This window comes from Callorhinchus milii, unplaced genomic scaffold (genome assembly GCF_018977255.1).
Source record: "Callorhinchus milii isolate IMCB2004 unplaced genomic scaffold, IMCB_Cmil_1.0 Scaffold14, whole genome shotgun sequence".
NCBI lineage: Eukaryota > Metazoa > Chordata > Chondrichthyes > Chimaeriformes > Callorhinchidae > Callorhinchus > Callorhinchus milii.
Window position 1 is genome coordinate 5,166,488 of NW_024704755.1, and position 19,072 is coordinate 5,185,559.

Sequence of the window (19,072 nt, forward strand, 5' to 3'; positions counted from 1 at the left end):
CCAAGCCCCGCCCCCCCGCCGCTCAGCCCCGCCCCCCCCGCCGCTCAGCCCCGCCCCCCCGCCGCCCCCCCCCGAGCTGTCCAGCCAAGCCCCGCCCCCCCGCCGCTCAGCCCCGCCCCCCCCGCCGCTCAGCCCCGCCCCCCGCCGCCCCCCCGAGCTGTCCAGCCAAGCCCCGCCCCCCGCCGCTCAGCCCGCCCCCCCGCCGCTCAGCCCCGCCCCCCCCGCGCCGCTCAGCCCCGCCCCCCGCCGCCGCTCAGCCCCGCCCCCCCGAGCTGTCCAGCCAAGCCCCGCCCCCCCGCCGCTCAGCCCCTCCCCCCCCCGCTCAGCCCCGCCCCCCCGCCGCTCAGCCCCGCCCCCCGCCGCTCAGCCCCGCCCCCCCGCCGCTCAGCCCCGCCCCCCCCGAGCTGTCCAGCCAAGCCCCGCCCCCCGCCGCTCAGCCCCGCCCCCCGCCGCCGCTCAGCCCCGCCCCCCGAGCTGTCCAGCCAAGCCCGCCCCCCGCCGCTCAGCCCCGCCCCCCGCCGCTCAGCCCCGCCCCCCCGCCGCTCAGCCCCGCCCCCCCCGCCGCTCAGCCCCGCCCCCCCCGTCCCGTTCACTTTAATAATAATACTAATAATTTGATATAGCACTTTTCACGTCGGGAGGACGTCCCAAAGCGCTTCACAGAACACACTGTAAAGTGAAGTGACTGTATATTTGTGGGCGAACGCGGCAGCCAATTGCGCACAGCAATGTCCCACAAACAGTCGTAGATTGAAAATGACCAATTTATTATTGTTTTTGGTTTTGGAGGGATTATTATTAGGCTCTGTGTGGAGTAAGGAAACTTGCCCAAGGTTTCGCCCTCTGCCTGGAATTGCACTCAGGTCTCTCACTTGCAAAGCGAGTGCTCTAACCACTGAGCTACAGGACTCCACAGTTTGGGTGGGGGGGACGCAAAAGAGTGCAAGACACCAAGTGTATGAATTGTGTCTCGTCTCCCAATTTTTATTGGGGCAAATTATTTTAGTGCATCGAGAGCCCGATGCCTGCACTAATTGCGATGGACCCCATTATTGGTTCTGCAAAGCATTTGCAGACATCAGGGTTAAAATGCAATGTACAGTACTAATCCCAAAACGAGTACTACAATAATAATAATCCTTGCATTTGATATAGCGCCTCATCACGTCTTCGAGACGTTCTCAAAGCACTTCACAGGATAGACTGCAAAGTGAATTGACTGTATATTTTGTGGTCAAAATGCGGCAGCCAATTGCGCACAGTAGTGTCCCACACACAGTCGTGGATTGAGTGACCGAATTATTATTATTATTGAAGAGATTATTACCCCAGGAAAAGGGATTTGGCACTAAAAGAAATAATAATGTAGTAATAAACAGTGCTAACCTTTCTCTCCGGAAATCCTGCTGCTGGTAATACACTCTTAATGGGTGTGGAGTGGAGAAGGATTTGGTTGTGATCATCTAAGTAACCCTCCACAGTCGAACAGAGTGCTCCCATTAATGTCTTTGGAAAACACATTGCCTTGCTCTCTCTGTCTTCAATAATCTAAAAATATCTGTTAATGGCTTTCTGGGTTCATCCATATTGTGTCAGTACATACTATACATTTTCAGGTTATTCCTGCTGCACAAGATGCCAATTTCTGTATCAAAGCAAACAAACATCCCCTTCTTTAATTACTCAATGAAGCACCTTGCCCAATGGGAGTTCTATAGCAAGATGGATTAAGAATCTTCATTGACCACTATTATGGCACCTTCATTGAACTCTTCATCTATAGATTAACTGAATGTTGTTTTTAACACCAATAGTTGTTTTGTCTCATTCTAAGATAATGGCTTTCCTTTCAAATCAATGGAGCTTGTTTGTGCTTCAACCATTTTATGGGCTTCCTACGAACAGAAACTAGGCAGAAAATAAATTCACCACAATGCCTCTCTGTTCCTCTGAATTATACACATGTGAGATTTATTTTCTTGGCTTATTTTTCACTCGGGGGAGTAGGGAGGGGTTTGAGGAGAACTATGACATAATCAGTTGGCATTGGAGGCCACAGCTCATACGGAGAAGGAGTCAGGAGGGATTAGTGTTGTGTTTTTGGTGTTTGAACTCAGTATTAACAACAACAACACAACAAGATTACGTTTGTATAGCGCCTTTCACGTTGGGAGGACATCCCAAGGCACTGGACAGAGTATAGCATTTCATTTCATTTCATATTTTCATTTCATTTCATTTCAACAGGCGAGGTAGTATAATAATGAAATAATTATTTAAGTAGTGCATAGTTAGGGGGTGCAAGAGTGGATTTAGATGATTAGTGCAATGTCCTATCACCTCTGGAATGTCGGCTGGAGTGCTACCCAGACTAACGGGATGCAAGTCCCTGCTGTTCTTAATAGTCCCAAAGTTAAAACCATTTGTGTACTGTTAATTCATTTCCTAGTGGGCATGGGGCTACAGCACAAAATTGTCTAGAATTCAGAATTAATTGGCAATCGCCCAAGAGAGTTATCGGGATCACTGAAGTAAAAGTGGAAAAGCGTATACTCTTGCAGCAGGGAATTGCTCTGATAAAGTTGAAGTTAAGCTATGATCTTGAGATTTATTTGGAGTCTTTGTTTCAATGTCACATCTGAAGGATGACATCTCCCATACTGCAGCAAACCTCCCCCCCCCCCCACTTCCCCAGTATTTCACTGCAGTGTCTAGACTATCAGTTCAAAGTCCCAACATCTGGCTTCAGCAGCACTCAGTACCTCGCTTGGCATAGTAACCTTAAAAGGATGCCAGTTGTTCAAAATCACATCAAACCTTTCTTTTACTTAGCAACTGTTACATGGTTTAACTCCCAATGCAGGGCTTTACCCCACATTTACCTCTGCTACTGTAACACTTATTGGCTGCTTAGCCACAAAATAGAGAATCAAAGAAAGTGTATAGCACAGAAAAGACTATTTGTCCCATGTTTTAGCTACTTCACAGCAGAGTTAGATTGAAGTCCAATTGCAGGTCCAATTTTGATGGGATCTTACTGATTTATATGCACAATGAACCAACCACAATGAATACTTATGATCTACATTCTTAACTCCACACAAATTCAACGTAGCTAATCTAATAAGAGTCACATAGCAAGGGGTAGCAAGAATGCCAGTTCTGTGTAACTGTTCCAAAATGTGCTGGAAAACTACAGCTGCTCAATAAATACATTTTTCAGTGAATATATCTGATTTTTGGTACATGTGGAACCCATCTGTTGTATTATTCATCACTTACATAAATTTTAGGGTCTCCAGTGTAATAAAATACCACTTTTGCTGAGATCATGCACCGATTTATTCAAGCCTCCTCCCACACTGTACTGAAGTAGAGATAGAATTTGTAGGTAAATGCGTCAGCCAATTTGTGCACAGCAATGTCCCATAAACAGCCTTGAAGTGAATGGCCAATTTTATCTGAAGAATTGTTGAGCAGGAAATTGGGAGAAACTCCCTTTTTCTGAATAGTACTATGGAATCTTTAACGTTCAGCTGAACAGGCACTTGGAACTCACTTTTTAATGTCTCTTATTTACTAAATTTAGTAGAAAAATTGAGGTTGACCAGTTCTGATGCTTTGTGTCCTATCTCCTCTGTTTCCTATCACACTTTTAAAAAAAATTCCTTTTGAAAATAGAGTAGTAGTTCTGGTCTGTTTTTCTGATACTGATAGGCTAAACTCGCAGTAATTTCAAATTTCCTATTGTAATCTTCCTCTTGTGACTTATGAAAGTTGACCCCATGTCTGTAGACAATGTCACCAAGGGGGAGCATGTAGATATTAAAGAGGAGAGGGCCAAGGACAGAGCCCTGGGGGACACCAGACGTGACAGTGGGGGCGTTAACTACCGTATTAACTTTTTTTTAAAACAATATTATTTTTCTTCCACTTCGGTATCGTTCTGGTATCTTGCAAAAGTAGCCATTATTTGTTTTTGAATCTTGAGAATGAAGATTAACTGGTTATTTCCCTCTCTAACCTATTTGGGGCAATGGAGTGAGTGGCCAGGCAATACAGCACTGTAGTTTAATTTGTAGAATTTATTTCCCCCTTTAAATGAATAGTTGTCACCAATATTTGACTCGAATAGTTGTCACCAGTTTTTAACCGGCTCCCTAGCATTTGTTCTGCAAAATAGGTGGTGGCAATCCGACCTTTAAGGCATAATCCATTACAGCTATTTGGAATGAAATTAGACAAATCTTTGAAAAGGAAAATATGAATGGGTAAGGGGACTCAAAAGTTAGCTTTCAGAGAGCCAGTATAGGCACATTGGTTGAACAGCATCCTTCTGTGCCGTAAAATTATTTGATTGTCGTATCTATTCTCCTTTCAGTTCATATTTCACCAGTCTGGTGTGGATACTCTTAAGAATGGTGATGGGTTTCTAATAAATAATAATAATCCTTGCATTTCATATAGCGCTTTTCACGTCGGGCGGACGTCCCAAAGCGCTTCACAGAACACACAGTAAAGTGAATTGACTGTATATTTGTGGGCGAACGCGGCTGCCAATTGCGCACAGCAGCGTCCCCACAAACAGTCGTAGATTGAAAATGACCAATTTTTATTATTGTTTTGTTTTGGAGGGATTATTATTAGGCTCTGTGTGGAGTAAGGAAACTTGCCCAAGGTTTGGCCCTGACCTGCCTGGAATTGGACTCAGGTCTCTCGCTGGCAAAGCGAGTGCTCTAACCACTGAGCTGCAGGACGTCTGCACATGTCGGGCACCTGATCGGCCAAAGCAAATTTTGCCGATATTGTTTTTTGACACCGTAACTGACAATTTATCGTCCTTAACCCTGGAGGAGCTGGGCCAACGATCCCCCCGAATAAAAATAGTCATTCCCTTCATCCCTTGTCCGTGTGTGTGTGTGCGTGAGAGCCACCGCTGAGCTGCGTCCACCCTACAAAATACACAATCACCGTGTAATATAACAGGAATCCTTGCCTTTGACACGGCGCCTGCCTTACCACGTCTTCGGGAGACGCCTCCGAGCGCTTCGCGGAACACATCGTGAAGTGTTGCAACTGTGCATTTCGTGGGCAAAGCGTTTACAGTAAAATCCCGGGAAGCGCTTTGAGACGTTTCGATGACGTGTCGAGAGCCGCTATACCAAGCGCAAGGTTTATCTTATTGTCTTATTGATATATATATATGTATAGAGAGAGAGAGAGAGAGCCATTATTTTGGTAACCAATCTATTGGCTAATGCCAAACCCCTCCCCTCCCCCACACACTCACTCACTCACTCTCTCTCAGCATGTCGGTGAATCTCCCGCCTCCACTCCACGTGGATTGGTTGGCAGCCGCTGACGTTGCAGCAGTGCTACCGTTGCCATTGGTCGTAGACCGGTGTCACTCAGGAACCGACCCACACACCCCCCGCGCGCCGTCACCGCCGTCGCCGCCTACGCCCCGCCCCTTCCGCTTCCTGCCGCGCCAGGTGTCGTTTCCGGCGTCGGTTGCCCAGGGAGACGATAAGCGGTCGGGAGACCCCCCCCCACACACACACACACACACAAAAAAAAACCCCACTCGCAATCGTTCTAACGGTAATTATTTCCAGGGTTTGACCCGGTGAAGGAAGTCTGGGCGCAGCACGTGGGTTAAAGAGAAGATGGCCGTTTATGAAGTCTATTCGCACCCGCGATTGATTCGTTACCGAACCAGCATTTGCACCAAAGCGACGGTCTTTCTTGCCACGGTGTTGGGCCTGACGTACATCCCGCCGCTTCTGGTCGCTTACAGGAGTCACGGTGAGAGGTGTCTTTCCCTGTCACGGTTTGCAGGCTCTCTCTCTCTGTGTGTGTGTGTGTGTGGGGCGGGGGGGCGGCTCTGGTGGACGGGGGAACTGTGGTCCTCGTCACGTCTTCGCGACGTCTCAACAACAACAACACCAACACCAACAACAAGATTGCATTTATAGAGTCGCCTTTCACGTCGGGAGGACGTCCCGAGGCGCTGGGCAGTTGGGTCGCGACCCGAGCATTGCGGGGGGTGGGGGGGGGGAATGGTCAGGAGGAGGGGAGGGGAGGGAAGGGAGGGAGCGAGGAGGGGGTAGAGAGTCGAGAGGGGAGCTGAAGTCACGGTCGAAGAGAAAGGTCTTGAGACCGGCCTTGAAAGGGGGGAAAAAAAATATATATATATATTCGCAGGAATATTTGAGTATGTAGGATGTAGTTTGTGGAGCAAAACCCGGCAGCCAATTGCGCACAGCAGCGTCCCACAAACAGTCGCGGATTGAAGTCGCCGCTTTATTATTATTTTGTTGAGCGATTATTATCGGGCGTGTGGAGAATGGAAAGTTGCCCAAGGTTTTTGCCCTGCCAGGAATCGAACCTAGGTTTCTTGCTTGCGAGTGCTCTAACCACTGAGCTACAGGGCTTCATGTTCTCAATGATTCAAAGAGCAGAGCTTGGTGGTTCCTCATCAAACTTGTGGATTGAAAATGAGCTTTAAAATAAGCAGGACAGTGTAGTGTGCCCTTGCTGAAGCTCTGTGTCGTAGGATATGGCACACTGCAGAGCAAGTAGCTGAGTTGGCCCACGTTCAAGCCATCACACACACAACTTTCACATATTTGTTTTAAAAATCTGTCCCTGGTGGAGTGCTATTCAAGACGCATTTTGCCCATAAAGCACAATGAGACTGCAATTTACAGGACTTTCTGCTTTGAGACATCTAGAAGATGTGAAAAGCGTTATATCAAATGCAAGGGTTATTATTATATCCTGTGAAGCGCTTTGAAACATCTCAACAACGTGATAAGGCCCAGTAACAAATTCAAGGATTATTATTATTAACTACAACTCAACCATTCCTTAAGAAAAATGTTGTGCAAGCAGTTAATCTGGATGCATGTATCAAGACAGAAGACAAGAGGGTATAGGTTTAGAGATGCAAAGGGCAACTTCAGGAAAGACACCAGGACATTTTTCTTCACACTCTGGAACTCCATCCCACGGTCCCTTCGCCTCGCTTCCTCCCTTGCCTCCTTCAAGGCCGGTATCAAGACCCTTCTCTTTGACCGTGCCTTTGGTCGCCCTCCCGCCTCTCTGCCTTCCCTCACCCCTATACCACCCCTCCCCCATGCACGGGCCCTGACACCTGACTGTTCAGCGCTTTCGGACGTCCTCCCAACATGAAAGGTGCTCTACAAATGTAATTTTGTTGTTGTGAACGACTGGAACAGGTTGCCAGGAAGGCTGGTTGAAGCCAGAACACCAATTTGATAAAAAAAGATTGATGTTGTTGTAGGGGGAGGGTAGGATGTTTTGAAAACATGTGATCAGATGGTATCAAGGGTCTTCTTCAACCGAACTGAACTTATGATAATATTTAAATATCCTTGATAACTATAAAACATATACACCCAGCTGAGCTATAATAAACATCTTTGAGGCGTGACAAACAGTTGTGGATTGAGTGACCAAATTATTATTATTATCCCAATTGATTGTACTGTTTTTCCTTTAGGATTTTGGTTAAAGGTGAGCACTTATGAAGAGCAGCCAAATGTCAGATTCCAGTATGAAGTTCTGATGATTGCTGGGACTAGCACAGATGGAGACTTTGTGGCATGGAGTACATTTAAGAAGTTCAATGATCTACAGGGGGACAACCTCCGAGTCCCAGTCATAACAGTAAGTTAAGTTGCTTCTTTGTTATCTGCTAGCGTACCAAAAGGAAACTGGCATTTTAGGATTAAAATAAAAATACCCTTCAAAACTACTTGCGTAGTTAAGTCCTGGGTACTAACAAACTGAATTTGTCAGCCATATACAACATGAGTTTAGAGCTCACACGAACATCAATTAACATTTATATAGAGTATTTCACATGAGGGAATTGTCTCAATGAGCTTCATACACATTGTGGGATGATTATACATGTGTGAAATTTTATTCAAACCCCACATCGGAATCACAAAGTGTAAGCTGACACTCCAATGCAGTGCTGCATTGTCGGAGGTGCTGTCCTGTGCATGAGACGTTGAACCGAGCTCCCGTCTGTCTGTTCAGGTGGCACTATTCGAAAAGAGAAGGGAGTTTATCCCAGTGTCCTGGCCAACAATCCCCCAAATAAAATTGGTCACTCACTCCATGGATGTTTGTCATTCATTGCTGTGCGCAACTGGCTGCAGTGTTTCACCCGCAAAATACAGTCAATCCCCTTCACAGTATATCCTATGAAGCACTTTAAGATGTCTCAACGACCTGATGAGATGCTATATCAAATGCAAGGATTATTAGTATGATTATATGATTATGTTCTTACTATAGGTCATGGAGGAAGACAAGAATCAGGATGGGAAGATGGATCGCCTCAACTTCCGGTTAGAGATTCCACTTCAATCATCAGAACAAGTGCAGAGTTTACAGCTTATCCTAACATTTTCATACCAACTTTTTGTAAGTTTTCAGTATATTGAGGCTTCAATTTTTATAAAACTGGTGAAAACCTCACAACTGTTTCATAAGCGGCACCAAGTTCGAATGTTGGAGTTCCTCGGAAGATGGAATTATGGCCTTGATTCATTATTTCATTGCCATTGTAAATATGATGATGACTTGAAGATTATTTTTCTTTTTGAAGGTTACACTGTTTTCAATACAACTTACATTCAGATCACGCCGTTCACGTCAAAGAACATCTCAACAAGCAGGACAAACTAAAAATAATTTGAAATAAAGGGAATGTTACGTAGGCAAAAGTAGGAGTTAATTTTACCATTAGCTGCAGTTACTTAGTGGGGAGTCTGGGGAGAGGATAAGTTAATTCACTTGTTATTATAATATTTTTAAAAAATATATCAATAAATATTGTAGAATACCATCACTTTTATGGCAGTATACTTTATTTTTAAACAGTTCTGGTAACTGCCGAAATATGTGATGTTTTTAAATAAATGGTACATTTTACTTTTAAATGCAATATTAGCCCAAAATGCTTCATGAGCATTTGTTTTCACCCACAAATATGCAGTCAATTCACTTTACAGTATATTCTGTGAAGCGCTTGAAGATGTGATAAGGCACTATATCAAATGCAAGGATTATTATTTATTATTATAATGATTTTTGCAGAGAATGTCTACATTTGTAATGCAGAGTATGGCATATATCCACTTCTCATCTTTCATCCCTGGATCCCAGCTTTCAGTAAATGGTGACTTAAAACTCCACCAACGAGAGCCCCTTAGCCACAGAGGCCTTGACAGACGCTACAACGTAAGTGTATTTTTAACTTTAACTTTGTTATTTATTCAGCACAGTACCCGTTGCCTTCATTCCTCCGAGTCTGGCCTCCTCCCCCGAGTCCTCCGCTCCACCCTCGGCGGCTGTGCCTTCACCCACTATGCCCCGAGGCTCTGGAACTGCCTTCCTCACTCCCTTCGTCTCGCTCCCTCCATTCCCATTTTCAGGTATCTGCTGAAGACCTTTTCGACCGCACCTTTGGTCACCTTCTTCCCCCTCCCCTGGCTCGGTCCCGGGATTCGTTACTGTAAAGCACTCTGAGATGCCATCTGGCGTGAAGAGCGCTATATAAATCCAAGTTGTTGTTGTTCTGCTTGACATGAGCCATGTTGCTATTTGTGAATACTGTACTGAATTTTCATCTCAATAATTCAAAGATTTTTAAGTAAAATTCAGCAGCTTCTAGCCATCAAAAGTGCATTCCTCTTGGGATAGTTAGAACTATTCATAAAAAATGCACTATTTCAACAATTTTAATATGTTTCATTAAGTTGAAATCCTGCTTTGTGACTGTTTTGTTTGTCACTACTTAAAGCTCATTAAGGCTTTGTTAAAATTAAATTACTTAAATTACTTAGTCAAGAAGGCTATAAACACCAGCTCATGCAGTCAATTGACTTTACAGTATATTCTGTGAAGTGCTTTGAGACGTCTCAAAGACATGATAAGATGCTATATCAACTGCAAGTATTATTATTATATATATTTTGAACTACTCTGACACAATCCCCTGATTGGCACATTTTATCCGTGGCACTACATTGCAACACAGCCACTACACAGCAGAAAGGTAGAAACTGAAATTAATTTACCAGGAGGTATTTCCCATTAAGGATAACCAGGCAGTTCATTATGTGCTTATTGTGGTTGAAATTATTCTTTGATTGCCAGAAGCCAGTTTCAAGAAAGAATATCCCAGTGAATCTGGACTCAACCCTCTCCAGTTCTCTGACATCCTTCCTCTCGTGACAAGTCCAAAATTGAACTTTTTTAGAAAGAAATGAACTTGATATTCCAATTGCTTACAATACAAACAAACTGCTTTAAGAGGTTTTGGATATCATTAGGTCATCCTTAATTTTTGAAATGACTATTTTTTTCCCATTCAAATCTTTTTTTGTTTTGCAGGTCTCTGTAATTAACGGTAATAGTTTATTCGCAAATGCCTTTGACCTTGCTGCCATCATTGCATCATATCAGGATAGAAATGGTAACATTTTCATTATTTTATACTTTTCATTATTTTATTTGTTTGTATCCCCCTACAAAAACTTGTACACCTTTTGAAAAAATGATGGGGTCCTTTGTTGTAAAAACAGATTCAAAATCGAGAAAAACAAACTTGTGGTTTTGTGCTCCCGGCATAGAAAGGGGAAAATATCAGGGAGGTTCATGTGTCATCCTGGTGCAGTAGTAGCACTCACGCCTCTGAGTCAGAAGGTTGTGGGTTCAAGCCCCACAATGGGATTTGGAATCACATAGTTTAAGTTGACACTCCAATGCAGTGTTGGGGAGGGGGTATTGTGTTTTTGGAAGTGCCGTCCTTATGATGGATGTTAAAGATCCCATAGTACTATTCGAAAAGAGAAGGCAGTTTCTCTGATATCCTGGCCAACAATTCCTCCCAAGTAAAAAAAAATGTTTACTCACTTCATGGCTCCTTGAGCTCTGTGCACAACTAGATGCTGTGCTTCATCCACAAACAAATACACAATCAATTCACTTTACAGTTTATCATGTGAAGAGCTTTGAGATGTTTCAATGACGTGATAAGACTTATTATTAGCAAGGATTATTATTATTATTATTGCTCCTATCAAACAATCACTATTATTCAGGCAATTCACTTCTTGGAAAACGAAATTCAGGAAATCAGTGGTCAAAGTTTCTGCATATGCATGAAAACAAATGTTTATAGTGAGCATTTGGCAGCAGAAGCAAGGAAGCCTGGTTTGAATTGTGGAGATTTAGTACAATCTCTGCATGTTTATTAGAATCAGCCTTAGTTTCACCAGCATTTAACTGTATGAGTGTTCCAATATATAACTTGCCAACAATTTCCTCCAATCTAATTTAGACACTAATAATCTCTTATCCTTGCTTTCAGTGACAACTATATTCGCCAATCAGTATCCTGTGTGGGCAGTGGCAAAGGCTGCTGATGCTCCATTTATTGTTAATGCTGTTATCAGATACCCTGTGGAAATTATAAGATATCCTTTGTTTCAACCTCTTTTACACAAAATAAGGTTATGATTTGATCTGTTTTTCTCCAGTTTTTCTTTGTAAGTTTTGTTTAGGAGCTCATAATAAAGCTTAAAATCGTACAATTAATCAAATGTATATCGATGTCAACACTTCTATTTTTTTCACTAGAAATGTCGACTGCAAGGTATTAAGTTAAACAATACTATTTGAATTGTTTTAACAAATCACACCAGTTCCTTTTCCAATTGATGAATAAACTTTGAATTTCAAATGCTACACAAATCCTATTAATTTAGATATACAAATATGTACCTAGACATACTTTAAAAGTAGCAAGTAAAAGAATTCAAAGTAGCAGTACTTCACAGTACCAAAAACAATAGGCCAAGCAATAATAGGCATTAATGCCTCTACCTTTGGCAGCTGGGATATGTTTTTTCACATACTGTGGCTTGATTGCTTTTCGATTTTAAAATACTGTACGGGTAAATCATCAACATTGCAAAATGTATTTGTTTACTTATTATTTGTTTCTCTTCCTTAATGGTCTCGTTTATACCTATCGCCCTGGTTTCTGGGAGATGATTAAGTTTGCTTGGATCCAGTATGTCAGTGTGCTTCTCATCTTCCTGTGGCTTTTCAAGAGAATCAAGATATTTGTCTTTCAGAATCAAGTGTTGACCACAGTGGTAACACCATCTTATAAGCAACACCAATCTTGACTGATTACAAGAAGTTTCTTTGAAATATCCCTGATCCCACTATGTACACACGCTGTTCATCAAACATTTATCAGGACATCTAATGTTGAAATACTTATTTCTCAATGAATATCCACTGGCACAAGTGTTCTTCCTCACACTTTTGATCTGTGACAGCTGAATGAACAAAGGAGATGTGAATAGGACAGGCTTTAAAGAGTAATTGACCCTTTATTTTTAGCTCTAAAACAATGTTATTAGATGGTAGAAATGTGCATTACTATTGTTCTACTTTGTACAGTAATGAAAAACACATTTATGAAATATTTCCTGAATAGAAAACACATGGCACTAATGCAGTATTTTTTCTCAATTATGCCCTGTATAGTTTATCCAGACATGCTATGCTTCTGTAAACCAGTGTGTTTTTTGTTAATCCACTTTTATATCAGCTAATGCTATTATAATATTGGTTCAATGCCTTTATATCTTTGGTCTAATGCCATGACCTTGTAAATCCAATCCTATGTTGCTCTGTGAACAGGCTTCAGCAATCATAATAGTTAAAGTAAAGGTGCATATCAACTTTGTCTAATGGAAGCATTTCAATACTTTTGAAAACTATGTGTTCTCTTACTGGATGAATTGATGAAAGGAAGGGGAAAAAATAGCAACAGAAACTAAAGTATAATAATGCTACTACTAATAATAATTAACAAATAGCTGAATAGAATTATTATTTGGTTTGCAATTTTTTAAAATCTTTTCACAAGAATTGAATAGGGCATTTGTCTCTTCATTCCTATTTCTTCACACCTCTCTCTATTTTAAGCTCAATAGCCATAAAAATAGCTATTCCGTGCAAGAGTTTATTGAGCAAAGGTTAAAAATATCCACAAATATAATATCAACCCACTTTTATTGGTTGTTAGATAAGATAGATGTATGTGCCTGTTAGTATTGCTAAATTGGATTTTGTTCATTTTTTCCTGATAAAACAGCACAGAATATACAAACGCAAGTACTGTACAATAAATGAAATACTGTATTGATAAATAATTAGAATTTTAGATTTTTTTGTAAAATATTTGAGATGATTGTTGCACACCGTTGTTGGGCCAATCAAAATGATAATTTATACTTGGTTACATGATGCTTTTTATATTATGTCTGCAAACATTTTGCGTTTATAATAAAAATCAAATTTAGATGGTCATTTTGTACTTATTCCATTAAATTATAGCCTCAGTCTTATTGTGAATGGCCCTGTGATATTTTGTAAAATATTTTGTTTTGGCGTTTCGCCCACAAAATATACAATCAGTGCACTTTACAGTATATTCCTTATAGCATTTTGAGACGTCTTGAAGACATGATAAGGCACCATAACAAATGCAAGGAATATTATTGTAAACTAGCTATGCTTGCAACCAGTTTCATTTAATCAGCCTGCTCTCTTTCATTTGCCATTTTTATTTATCCTTGAAAGGCTTGATCTTCGCTTCTTAAGCATCTGTATCCCTTAAGATTAAGAAAATGTGCTGTTGAACTCGTTAGCATCCCTTGTTCACATATGTGCACACATATCCTTTTGGGAGGACTCCTGTGAGAGGACACCTGCTGGGAGGACTCAGTGGGAAGACTCAGTGGGAGGACTCTTGTTGGTGTTGGTTAGACACACACACCATGCAGAATACCATGCATACCTGTTTGGGGGCTTAAATCATTTTTTAATATAGCTCATCAACAATGGGAGAGCCCTGAAAAAAATATGCCCATGACTCTCCCTCATGCACTACCTTTCCGATGAGATACAAATCATGTCTCTACGTCAGTCGGTTAGACAGACACATAGATATTTTGTCTTAACATAAGATGAAAAAGACCAAGGTCCATCTAGTTCACCTTCCCCTTCCTGGCGGTCGCATGCACATATGTCCTGAACTACCTATGTCCTATATCCCAGAATGTTATTTCCTTAAAATAAACTGTCTAATCTGTGTTTGAAAAAATCAACACTTCCTGCTTCAATCGTCTTTATTAGTATAGATATATCTCTCTGGAAGGATGTGTGACCTCTGTCGCTACTTCGTTGCAGAGTACATTTTGGGGGCTTAATTAAAGCATTTTAAATATTTCATTGTGCACCGCAATAAAGTTCCCTTTTGTCCTAAGGGAACAAAGGATAGGATAGGTTTGCCTCACAGAACATTTGGAGTTTATTATTAAATAATTTAATAATTATTCTTAATACCAATAAGACCTGAATCAAGCGCCTTGGGACGTCCTCCCGACGTGAAAGGTTCTATACAAATGTAATTTGTTGTTGTTGTTAACCCCCTTAATCTCCTCCACCCAACCTCCCCCCACCACCCCCAACCCGATTTTGGCTCAATGTTTGCGTTTGAGTTGCAATCATCCCTGTTATTGTGCCTACCGATAAGAACTAAAACCATTATGGTGTTGCCATTCTCAATACAATATTGATTCTAAGCTGAATTTGCTTTAAAGTTTATACTGAACAAATTTACATTTAATTTGCAGCTGGTGTTATTTTCAACGCCTGGACAAGTAGTTGGAATTAATCAAATCTATTCATGCGTAAATTCACAAATTGCTGTGTTTTATCTTTCTTTCCAATCTGGGCTACTAAATTAGAAGTTTACATCACCTGGAGTAAGCATTCTGATTCAAACATTCAGCTTTAACCTAGGTCAATACATTTAGTGAGAACTGAACTCTGGTAACACTGGCCATGTATAGTGCAGGTGCATGAAGTGACTTGGCCCACGTTCAGATCAGGTTAACCAAAATAATAGTGAATGCAACCCAACAAAGTAAATATTATAAATATGGTCTTAACTGCTCTTTATAGAAATATACCCTGTAATTGCTCAGCTCCACTGACACCCTAACCTCCAGCAGATAGAATTCAAGTTCTATCTGCTGGAGGGAGTCCTGTAGTATATTGGTTAGACCACTCGCCTTTCAAGCTAGAGGACCTGGGCTTGGTGGAGTTTCCAGAGTGTTGAACCAGCTCTAATATTAAGAACTTGGCAACAGAATGTTGGAATTGAGTCAATCCTTTGTGCCAGACTCAATAGTTCAGTTCTTGAGCAAAACTGGTTTTACAGTCACATTGGCACATTGTTACCTATTAAGTAAATGGCTTTACCAGTTAGAGGTTCACTGTTTGCAACAGCTGCTTACTGCACACCAATTAAGATGGATATCAATCCCTCTATGTATGAGCATGTGTTTTACAAACCCGCGTTTTACGTAATGTCTTTCAGTAACTGTCATTCCAAGCCTTAGAGTTTCCTCATCAGATATTCGACGAATATATGTCTTCAGCGTGGTGGCAGGACCTTTACAGGATAGCTTGTGACTGCCAGCCACCTTGATGTTCTAAAGGTTCAAGCCCAATGGCCATATACCAATCTTACTCAATAGCAACAGGTGGTGTTAGCTGAATGCGACTTGGAAAATTTTCCAGCTGGTGCCCTCAACGGCAAGCTTCAGCTGGTCCAACGGGATCCCACGGCACCCTTGAGATCCCCTGGACCCTGTGCTTGTTACTCTCTGGAATTACGTCAGCTTCCCTCCGCGGAGAGAGAGAGAGTGCGCAGTCCATTCCAGCCACGGAAATTTCCATGTTTAAGTGGTATTTGTATGTGGAATGTTCAGTCTGGTTTGCAGTCTCTTAATCATGGGATGGATGGATTTCCACATGTGTCAGACCCTGACTGACCAAATATTAATTGCAACATCTGCATGTTGAGTGAAATATGGGAAATGCTGAAGAAAGGAAGGGTCACAGCTGCAGCGGAAGCTGTGCAGTGTGAAGTGACATGCTGTTCCAGACAAGGGCATTGCACAAATCTGTTTTTTGAGCTCATGATCTCAGCTGCAGCAACATGGGTGACATCACATGGAAATAAAGCTCTTCCCCTGAGGAAGAAAGAAATAGAAGTTAAGGTAAACGAGAGATCAGGGTCAAATCTATGCTAACATAGGTTGTTCATGTTCTGGGAAGGTTCAAACGTGCCCGGGTTGGGCTGAATATTATCTTGTGTTAACCTTTCATAGGTTTTATCAGGACCTAGGCATTCCTCCAGTTATGGTCATTATAGAGGCCCACCAGCAGTGACTTGGGATTTTGTAGGAGACTCAAATGACATCCCAATCTGCCAATGCTGCATAGTATTATAAACATGGATTCAACAACTTGCACTTAGAAAAGCATCTCAAACCAGCCTACAGGCGTATGTTTTGACTGAATTGTTGTATAGTTGAAACCCAGCTATGTGTTGCCAGAGGGTAAGAATTTAATAAGCAAAGGCATCATCAATTCATACATTTAACAGCAGAATATCAGGTTTGTTCTCTTTGTGAATAGCTTGTTTAATTTGTCTTATCTGAGGCACCAAATCCAATTTTAGTTCACCTGGTGCAGTGCTAAATTGAGATCAGCTCATGTTGAGATCATGTGTTTTGCAAACCCATGTTTTAGGTTTTTCAGCAACTGTCATCCGAAGCCTCAGAGTTTTCTCATCAGATATTTGGACTTTCCCGGTTCTAATCCTAACCCTAAAACCCTAACCTTAAACCTAATTGACTGAACTACTCACTAAATAAATCTTGATGTTGAGACACAATTTGAAGGAATCCTTATTTTATATCTAGCTCCTACTATAGCTCACTGGAAATGTGTGATACTAACAATGACATTGATGAGTTTAAAAAAACAACTCACTCAAAATATATGACATTCGGTACCTGCTCATGTTCTGTACTCTATTTTTTGAGTTTTAAGGAATGTGAATAATGCAGCTGGTCATCATGGGTGAAAGGGAATTCAAATCTCTCCTTTATAGGAAAACAAAACACACAGCTGAATCTAAATAAATGTTTCCAAGGCCAGTACAGTTTGTGCCTTTCCCAAATACAAAAACAATGTTTTGCAGTGTTTTCCTCTCATTTGGTAATTGAAAACCTCTCAGTCTCTAGGTCCATCCCCCAACTTCCCTGACTCGTGAGCAGCAGGAGCCACGTCTGAAAGCTACTCATTGTTTCAAAGGAACCCTGCAGAACCTCTGGAGGAAACACATTTACGCAGTGTGCAAACTTTTACAGTTGCAAACATAAAGATTTTACAGGTAAGATGTCACCAAAAAGTTATCATGTTGAATTGAATGCTTCGTTTGGTAAATCAGTTCCTGGAGCGGTTTTGCTTGCTTGGGTCCAGAATTATTTATTGTAACACTGAGTTGCAAACCGCTGGCCCTACTCCCACCATGGAACTGAACAATAGATAACAGTATTGATGAGCACAGTATAGAATTTAAATTTACAGGTGTGGTGAGTAACGTGAAATAACCTGCATCAGTTCCAAGGAAATCGAGCACCGTTGTTTTATCGAAGAATTTATTTCACTACCGTTTGCCGTGCTTCAGGTGTGCAGAGAAGAGGAATTTTTAGTTTGTCTCACCTCGTCGGCTTCCGATTCTTATAATTTGATACAATAATGCGTAGAGAGCTTTTGGGTGGCAAATACAATAAAACTCGCATGAGACTGATTTTGTATAAATTGCCTATGTCGTACGTCTGCCCAAATCCCGTTGAATTTCCTATTATTCCTACTTGTCACAAAACTCATACTTTGCATAAGTCAGATTAATTGTATGGTTCCAACTGATATGACTAATGTGAGGTTCACTGTATTACACTTGCTTTTTTTTTGCTTGACAGAGCTACTTTTCTCTTGTGTTCCACTTTTGCAGTTTTATCCAGAATCTGCATCACACTTTGAGCCTTGGATCGCTCTGTTACGAGGTCACGGCTGCATCATATTTGTGTTTTCTCTCCCACCGCTACCTCTGCTGATGTTGCTGATTCATACTGGGATATGATTTCACAGGCGTCCTCCAGGACCTAACCCATGTGCTCACTCTTTTGTGATTGTTGGCAGGCTATACGTGTATGTGCTTACGTATTAGGGGTAGGGTGGATGGAAATAGAAGGAATGTGACACAGCCAGATCTGATCCAGTCCTGTGTGTAAACCCGTCTGTCGCATTCATCTGCACAAATACACAATCACTTACACTTTTCAGTAAAGTGGATTCCTATAGCTCAGCGGTTAGAGCACTTGCCTCACAAGCGAGAGACCTGGGTTCAATTTCTGGCAGGGCGCCTCTGTTTACCTAGCAGTAGGTAGAATCTTGGTCGTTAGTCCATTTGGCGGATTGCTTTTCTGGGGATAATAATTCCTTTCAAAAAAAATTAAAAATGGGTCATTTCAATCCATGACTGTTTGTGGGATACCCCTGTGTGCAATTTTCTGTCGCATTTCGCCCACAAAATATACAGTCAATTCACTTTACTGTATGTTCTGTGAAGTACTTTGGACTAGAAGATGTGATAAGGTGCTATATCAAATGCAAGGATTATTATCATTATTATCATGAAATCACTTTGAAGTTCTTTCACTCCCTCTGTTCAAACCGCCTCCTTAAGGCAAACCCAACTTCCCCCTCCCTCATATGTACCCTCCCCAACTTTCCACTCACACCACTCTCCACAACCATTTCTCCTCTCCGCATCACTCTCTCCTCCCTCTCCTCCCTCCCCTCCCTCCAGCAAATCCACCCGCATTTCCCTCCAAAATGTCCGTTCCCTTCATCCACGACCTCATCCTGGATGAGCACCTTGACATTCTTGGGCTCACCTCATCCACCATTTTCCTGGTTCGAGTCCTACCTCACAAACCGCCAGCAGTACATCTGCACAAACGGCTTCTCCTCCTGCTCTCATCCGGTTACCTGCGGGGTACCCCTAGGATCCATCCTTGGCCCC

At 42.0% G+C, this 19,072-nt stretch overlaps 1 protein-coding gene across 1 annotated transcript; it reads left to right on the forward strand.

The window, feature by feature from the left end:
• The first annotated feature begins 5,488 nt into the window (after positions 1-5,488).
• tmem231 (transmembrane protein 231) lies at positions 5,489-13,271 on the forward strand. Its single transcript, XM_007889301.2, has 7 exons — positions 5,489-5,805; positions 7,526-7,692; positions 8,332-8,460; positions 9,136-9,279; positions 10,435-10,516; positions 11,414-11,519; positions 12,074-13,271. The coding sequence occupies exons 1-7, from the start codon at positions 5,667-5,669 to the stop codon at positions 12,234-12,236; spliced, it is 930 nt and encodes a 309-aa protein (XP_007887492.1). The 5' UTR covers positions 5,489-5,666; the 3' UTR covers positions 12,237-13,271.
• The last annotated feature ends 5,801 nt before the right edge of the window (positions 13,272-19,072 follow it).